Source organism: Otolemur garnettii, unplaced genomic scaffold, assembly GCF_000181295.1.
Source record: "Otolemur garnettii isolate 467f Iridium unplaced genomic scaffold, OtoGar3 scaffold00095, whole genome shotgun sequence".
NCBI classification, from domain to species: domain Eukaryota; kingdom Metazoa; phylum Chordata; class Mammalia; order Primates; family Galagidae; genus Otolemur; species Otolemur garnettii.
The window spans coordinates 1,969,615-1,978,210 of NW_003852490.1; the positions used below are offsets into that span (position 1 = coordinate 1,969,615).

At 35.0% G+C, this 8,596-nt stretch overlaps 1 protein-coding gene across 1 annotated transcript in view; it reads left to right on the forward strand.

Moving 5' to 3' along the window:
• MAP4K3 (mitogen-activated protein kinase kinase kinase kinase 3) overlaps positions 1-8,596 on the forward strand; it is a 206,572-nt gene that overhangs the window by 183,031 nt on the left and 14,945 nt on the right. Inside the window, exons 22-23 of the mRNA XM_003795701.3 lie at positions 3,936-3,996; positions 4,078-4,195. Coding sequence (XP_003795749.1) covers positions 3,936-3,996; positions 4,078-4,195 — 179 coding nt within the window. The remainder of the gene's footprint in view (positions 1-3,935; positions 3,997-4,077; positions 4,196-8,596) is intronic.

The window sequence follows — 8,596 nt, forward strand, 5'->3', positions numbered from 1 at the left end:
CATCAGTTGTTATTTCCCCTTTATCATTTGTGTTTGAGGTTACTAGAGATTTTACTTTTCTATTTCTAGTTAGTCTTTCCAAAGATTTATCTATTTTATTTATTTTTTCAAAAAACTAACTCCTTGTTTCATTAATTTTCTGAATGATTCTCTTGTTTTTAAGTTCATTAATCTCTGATTTAATTTTGGATTTTTTTTTCTTCTGCTGGGTTTAGGGTTAGGTTGTTCTTTTTCTAATTCTATAAGATGGCTTGTGAGTTTGTTGATGCATTCTCTTTCTATTTTTCGGATATAGGCATCTAAAGCAATAAATTTTCTTCTCAGGACTGCTTTTGCTGCATCCCACAGTTTTTGGTAGCTGTGTCTTCATTGTGGTTATGCTCAAGGAAGTTAATGATTTCCTCTTTTATTTCTTCCTGCACTCAACTCTCATTCAGCATAAGGTTGTTTAATTTCCATGCCTTCGTGTGGGGTTGAATGTTTTTGTTGGAGTTGAGTTCCACCTTTAATGCCTTGTGGTCTAAGAAAGTACAAGACAAAATTTTTTAATTCTTTTGATTCTGTTGAGGTTTTTTTTTGTGTGTGTGTACTAGCATATGATCAATTTTGGAGAATGTTCCATGGGCTGATGAGAAGAATGTATATTCTTTAGCTTTGGGATGAAATGTTCTATATACGTCTATCAAGCACAGTTGTTCTAGGGTCTCTTTAAGTCCCTTATATCTTTGTTTAAGTTCTGTTTAGAGCATCTATCCCGCTCTGTAAGAAGAGTATTAAAATCCCCTGTTATTATGGTGTTATAGGATATTATATCGCTCAGACTAATTAAGGTCTATTTCAAGAATCTGGGAGCATTTAAGTTGGACACATAAATATTTAGGATTGAAATGTCTTCTTGTTGTATTTTTCCCTTGACCAATATGAAGTGACCATCTTTGTCTTTTTTGACTTTAGTTGCTTTAAATCCACATATATCTGAAAATAAGATTGCAACCCCTCTTTTCTTCTGAATTCCATTGAGACACCATTTTTAAATGCTTACATTATTACTTAATCGTCATGAAATCTCTCAGAGGTGGATACCATTATTATTCTCATTTCACAGATGAGAAAACTAAAGCACAGAAAGGACTAAGTAACTGACCAAGATCCCACAGCTTTTAAGTGCCTGGACTGGGTTAGGAACCCAGATAAACTGGCCTCAGATTCCATACCCTGACTAGGTCCCCATACTTTCTCCCAGTTGTTGTGTTCCTATAGAACACAAGATTAGTTAGAATTGGGCATATTGGATGACCAGTTGAACATGGAGGTTGAGGAGGTCCAGGTTAGCTTTAAGTTTCCAACTAGAGTGACTTGGGTGCATGACAGTACCAGAAGGTAGACTGTGGTGTACCGAAGGAGAGTCAGTTAGAGTTAGAGAACAGTGATTCATTCACTTTAGTAACAGTGAGTTTGGGATACTTGTAGGATGTGACTAATTCTTTTCTATCAATATGAATTGATTATAAATAAAGTAGAGAGAAGATTTGTAAATAATGAAATTTCTTCATAATCAAATATTTCTGTCTTTTCTCATCACAACATTTTATCAGATTTTCTAGATTGCTCTGGTGATTTTATTGCTCCGGTGATTTTATTTATTTTTTTAATCTTTCCAAGGCTAGAATGCAGTGGCACCATCATAGCACTGCCACCTTAAAATCCTGGGCTCAAGCCTGCCTCAGCCTTTAAGTAGCTGGAACTATATATGCTCAGTTAAGTTTTTTTTTACACAGAGTCTTCTGTCACTTTGTGTAGAGTGTTGTGGCATCATAGCAGATAGCAACCTCAAACTCTTAGACTAAAGCAATTCTCTTGCCTTGGCCTCCCAAGTAGCTGCAACTATAGGCACATGCCACCAGGCCCAGCTAATTTTTCTGTTTTTAGTAGAGACAAGGTCTTGCTTTTGCTCGGGCTGGATTCAAACTCCTGAGCTCAAGAGATCCTCCTGCTTCATCCTCCCAGAGTGCTAGGATTATAAGAGAGAGCCACCACATTAAACCCCAACTAAATTTTTTAATTTTTATAGAGATGGAGTCTCAGACTCCTAGTTCAGCCTCCCAAATGAGGAGGCATGAACCGCTGCACCCAGCCCTAAGCAAGTGAAGGCACCTATTAGCCCCACCCAGCCCCCAGGTGTAATAACTTCCATTCTTAGTTGCTTTGACATTTGAAGTTACACTACTGGAGTAATACACTCTTAGTTAAGCATTGTTCTTCAAAGAAAACATTTCTCCCTCCCAGAGGATGCCTATCACAGTACAGAGTGAGTATATGTGAGATCCTAAAGTTTTTCATCTCGTTGTGAAATTGATTATTAGGTTGGTTTTCTCTAAACTCTCGGAGAAAAAAACTGTAGCATGAGTCTACTAGATCAGGGAAGTTGCTAAAAAGTGAGAAAATGAAACAAAACAGAGGCCTTATTTTAAATTTTTTTATTTGCTATTATTATTTATAGCTAACATTCATTGAGTACTCACTGCGTGTCAGATACTCTTTTAAGTGCTTCATAAGAAATACCTTGTTTAATTATCACACATCTCTGTGAGATGTCAGTATTCTATTTTGTAGATAAGAACACTGAGATATAGATAATACATAAATTACCTGAGGTTGCACAAAGTCATTGAGAAAGCAGATATACAAATCTAGGCAAACTATATATAATACATTCTTCATAATAACTGTTACATTCTTTTTTGTTAAACAGATTATATCACCCAGAGTCTAACTTGCTAAAGAAAGAAGGCATTAGAAATCTAGAAAAGCTTTGGCATTTTAAAACATGTAGTTAAGAATGAAAATTCAAAATGAAACCCAACACCTTACTAAAACTCCATAAATACCTTTCCACTGTCCCTGTGGTGATAATATGAAAGAAATTTGTATCTTGGTCTGGCACTTTATATATGCTTGTATTAAATAAGCAAACCCACTATATTTACAAGTGTCATGATTTCATAATAAACCAAAGATGTGGTGCCAGAGAAATACTTTTGAAGTATACATTTGCATGAAAATAAACCCAGTTCAACATTGAATTAAATAAAAATGAGTTTCTTGCGCTTTGGTAATGTGTATGTGGTACTGCTGTGTGTGTGGAATAAGTCATTGCCCCTTTCTCTGCCTTGTTTTCTCAACGTAACCAGTGAATTCTCAATTCTATTGTGGATTTTTTTATGGAAAGGAAGAAATGTGATTTGATACCTTGTCAGTCTGTGGTGCACCTATAGGGATGTTTTTTTACAACTTTAAAAAACTATATGGCAATGCCACATTTTACTTATTTGGAAAAATGAGACATTTTATGTACATTGTGAGTATGTAGACTGTGTTCCATGAAATTCCCTTCTCTTTGTCCAGAGTACTAACCACTGTCAGGCTCCCAAAGGCGCCTCTCAGTTCTTACGTACTAAATTTCAGTATTTCATCGTATTCTCTCAGCATTTTTTTCCCAGCACACCTAGTGTTTTCATATCCTGAGTTTCCCTCCACCATGATCCTTTTTCTGTATCTTACACTCTAGAAGCCATTTGTGTGCAGTCGCCTAGATAAATACATTTAGGGGAGAATGCCCAGGAGAGTCTTAATTATTCCATCCCAACTAAAATGAAGGAATAGACATTATTTGAAAATGTTCTTATTTCCGGCATAGTTTGGGGTTACATAGTTGTCATCATAAGGGAGGTTTAAGTTAATCATATGTTAGGATAAAATTACGTTACTATTTCTTTCTTCCACATAAATGTGTATATGTGTATTATCATCTTGTTCTGACTGCTTTTTAAAGAATTGTCCTATTGATAGGACAGCTTACATGGTTAGTATGTACATATTTACATTGCTGTTAAGTATTATCCTTTATAAACTGTGTTTTGTTTGTTTTTAATCAGCTATTCCCTCGACGGTGTACATGGTTATACGTAATGAACAATTGTTTGCTATCAATATCTGGTATGTATTTTATTTTTTAAATACCTTATGATTGTTGCTGTTTGTTATTAGTTTTTATGTGACATTTATTCTTCTCTACAGGTAAAGCTTCTCAGCTTTATTCCCATAACTTACCAGGGCTTTTTGATTATGCAAGACAAATGCAGAAGTTACCTGTTGCAATTCCAGCACACAAACTTCCTGACAGAATACTGCCAAGGTAAGGGCACATGACGCTTCTGTCCTGACATCCTATAGTGTGTTAGTAATACATTGTCGGGAATACTTCCACTACAGAAAATGAAAACACGTAGTTTGGGTTAAGAGAAATCATGTGTTCTTCAGAGAAGTTTCTCTTCAGGTCCCTTAAAAGCAAAGTATCTCAAGAATGGAAGAAAAAGTATCCAATGTACTCAGCCCTACTATGAAACTAATTTATAGCTTTCATAGGAAAGCAATAACCCAATTATAGCCCAAGAATATGGGAAAGGAGAGAGGGAGGGGAGGGGAGGGTGGAGGTTCGGTGGAGGGAGGGTGATTGGTGGGATCACGCCTATGGTTCATCTTACAAGGGTACATGTGAATCTTTCTAAATGTAGAATATAAATGTCTTAACACAGTAACTAAAAAAAAAAAAAAAATCTGTGTAATGAAAAAATTCTAAGTAATATATTTTAACAAATGTTTATTGATCACAGTTTTGTTCTAGAATTTTTCTACTTTCTACTTTGCAATTACATCAAACACTTTTCTCTTTGAAGTTTTAATTCTGTGTTTCTGTAGGGTAAAAAAACTAGTTTCTTTCTGTAATTTGCTGTAATTTTATACATAAAATGCTTTTGACAAATGGATTTGAGTTAACTATAACATTTATCTGAAAGAACAGTTTCTAAGCCTAGAAAATCAAAATGATTTATTGAATTTTTTGTATTAGGAGATAATTACTTAGAAATTGAGAGGTTTTCCTTTTCTACTTTCAAGAATTTTTTATTATGCTATCTTCTTCCTTTTGTTCATTATAATATTAGACCATATTTGTTGACTGAAAGATTTTTTTCTAAGTCTGGCATAAATTAAATTGTATTTTATAATATAGCCATTCCTTCTCTCTAATATTTGTTGTAAAGCAATTAATAAAAACGTTAGCTTTCAAATACCTTAAGAATCTGTTGTTCTCAATTGCCGAGTTTATATTATAGCCAAGATTTACTACTTTGTGCACAAAATCTTTTTAAAAATTAACCTTTTTAGGGCCAGGAGTGGTGGCTCATGCCTATAATCCCAGCACTTTGGGAGGCCAAGTTGGGTGTATCACCTGAGCTCATGAGTTTGAGACCAGCCTGAACTAAAGCAAGACCCAGTCTCTAAAAAATAGCCAGGCGTGACATAGCTCCTGTAGCTCAGCAGCTAGGGAGCCAGCCACATACACCAGAGCTGGCGGGTTCAAATCCATCCCAGGCCTGCCAAACAACAATGACAACTACAACCACAACAAGAAAAAAATAGCCAGGTGTTGTGGCAGGTGCCTGTAGTCCTAGCTACTTGGGAGGCTGAGGCAAGAGAATTGCTTAAGCCCAAGAGTTTGCTATGAGCTGTGTACAGCACTCTACTGGGGGTGACATAGTGAGACTCTGTCTCCAAAAAAAAAAAAAGATAGCCAGGCATTGTGGCAGGTTCCTATAATTCCAGCTACTTGGGAGGCTGAGGCAAGAGAACTGCTTGAGCCCAAGAGTTCGAGGTTGCTGTGAGCTATGTGCCAGAGCACTCTACTGGGGGCCACGAAAAAAAAAATTAACCTTGATGAAAATCATTAAAAAACTACTGCATGTTTTTTTCTGTTACCTTAAAATACAGATTATATTGAATTTAATTGAATCTTTTCATGATTACTTAGAATTGCAATTATGAACTTGATTTTTTTATGCTATAGAATATAGTTTGAGTTTAGGATGTGCCTCCTGTGACTAGTCTCAAGAACTGTGGTTGGGAGGTTTTTTATTCATCCCAGTGGTTTATCTGCCCCTGTTTTTTTTCCAGCTGCCATTTGTCTGCCTACCTACACCATCTTTCCATCAAAACTTCTAACTTGAAATCTTAAATTCCTGTGGACATAGAAACTGACTGTGTATATATATAAGGTGCATATAAAGTACCTCCAAGGAATATGAGGCACATAAACTAATGCAGTCATATTTTGATATCTTTTTATTATAATAGAAAGTTTTTTAGCTTATTTGTTTTTAGCTATGTTCAATTGTGCCAAATTTCACTGAATATACCAAATGCACATGAAGAGATGAGACAGACTTCAGTAAGATTTCTTCCCTGAGGGAGTCTTTTTACAGTATGATGCTATCACTCTAAAGAGATATTACTATTATTTATTTTTTTTTTTTTAGAGACAGAGTGTCCTTTGTTGCCCTCAGTAGAATGCTATGGGGTCACAGCTCACAGCAACCTCCAGCTCTTGGGCTTAGGCGATTCTCTTGCCTCAGCCTCCTGAGTAGCTGGGACTACAGGCTATTTTTTCTTGCAGTTTGGCCGGGGCCAGATTTGAACCCGCCACTCTCAGTATATAGGGCCAGCGCCCTACTCACTGAGCCACAGGCGCCACTTAGAATAGTCACTTTTTAGCCAAAAATATATCCATCCTCTTTCTTGAAATTCATTAACTAGTAATTAATTACTATAAAATCCACTCCCAACTCTCTTACTTATTGGCAGGATATCTAAAGACTCTATTAGAGGGGTATTTTATGTAAGAGTACCACTTCTGCTATACAGTGAACACAACTGACACATTCTTTGAGCATCTTGTTCTTATTCTGAAAATTGAGAGGCTTGTGGTTCTCATTCCTAAAGATAGGTACTCATACCGTATTAAAATTCTTTAGTAAAGCATAAGCTTTGGAATCTGAATAGACTTGAGTTTACATCATGGATCATTACAAGCTATGGGACCCTTGCGTAGATTACATAGCCTCTCTAAGCATATTCAGCTATACATGGAACCAGTGTGATCAGCTTGCAGAGTTGTTTTGAAAACAATAAATTATATAAAGTACCTACAATGACAAATTGAACTATGCCTATAGTGTACCCTACATTAAATACATTAAGAATGTTGGTTAACTTAGAATTCCAGTTAATTTTGGTGCTGGTGAAATAAGTTTTATTGCCTTTTGCAAACTTATGAGTAAAATTAAGGCAAGTGTGTAGAGCCCACAGCTTTACTTTCAAAATTTGATAAAAGTTAATTCTGGGTACAGTATACACTATCCTGGATGAAGGGCACACTTATAACTTTGACTCAGTCTGTATAGAAACTAAGTGTAAACAAAACATATGTACTCCCTAATCTTCTGAAATATTTTAAGAATAAAAATAAAACTGAAATAAATTCTCTTCTGCTGAAAAAAAAAAAGTTAATTCTAAGCCATAGTTGATTGTTCTTATCCAGGTATTAGTCCTCCTTATGGTCTTTCAGAACCAGCTGTTACTCCTCCTAGGTTTTGACCATTTCAGTAACTTAAACTCTAAGTTAGCTTTGGGAGCCAGGAGACAAGTGTATGAGTGTGGACTGGGACATTAAACTTTTTGCCAAGGAAAGTCTACCAAGAGCTTGGTTCACATTTGTTAACATTCTAAAAAGCGCATTGATTCAAACAGTTTGGCTAAGGGTGTTTAATTTTAAGATATGAGAAACTCCAATGTATATTAAAGGGGTATAGTAAAATTATAAGTCTAACTATACTTTAGAAAATTATAAATTAAAATGTAAAACTTTAATATAAAGTAGTCAAGGGAGAAATGAAAGATATAAACCAGAAATTTGAAGTCAGGATATTCTAGATTTCCATCATAGCCATTCAGTGCCTCAGCATCTAATAATTTTTATAGCATTGTTCAGATATCATAGTATCAAGAATATTTTGATTACAATTTTTAACATCTTACCTTGCAAACTCAAAACATATCTTCATTTAAATTTGCATGGAAGTATAAATGAGCAGTAATAGATTTTTCTCAAAGTTGAATCACCATGAACATTAGAATCAGATAGACTGACACTAGGGTTTTTTCCTCCCTAAATTGCTAACTGTAAGATCTTGAGTAAAAAAATCTAAGCCTCGGATTTCTGTGCTATGACTGCTTTGTAGTATTGCTCGTAGAACAAGACACAGAACATGTAAAATGCATGTCCCATAGTGAGGAATCTGTAAACGTTAAGTATAATTATTATAACTTTTTATAAATATACCAATATATAAAACATATTCAAGGTTAAAATTACAGTACCATAGTGTTATATATACTTGATTATTAACTCTGTTGTCAGTTGTATAGTGACAAGAACATCCACTAAGAAGATTCTTCTGAGCTTGTTTAGAATTATAGTGCATGTCCCCATGTGCTATAAAATGTGTATGCAAAATTGTACAGCTTTATTTAAAAAAAAAAAAAAAAAGACCAGTACAGAGCACTGACATCTAATCTTTGGCTCACTTATGTATTTAAAGGAAGTTTAAATAGGTGTACAGAAATGCAGACATTTGAGGTTCGCACAGCTTGATGCAATATCACTCTCCCTTATTTTAACTTTCATTATAAATGACATGTG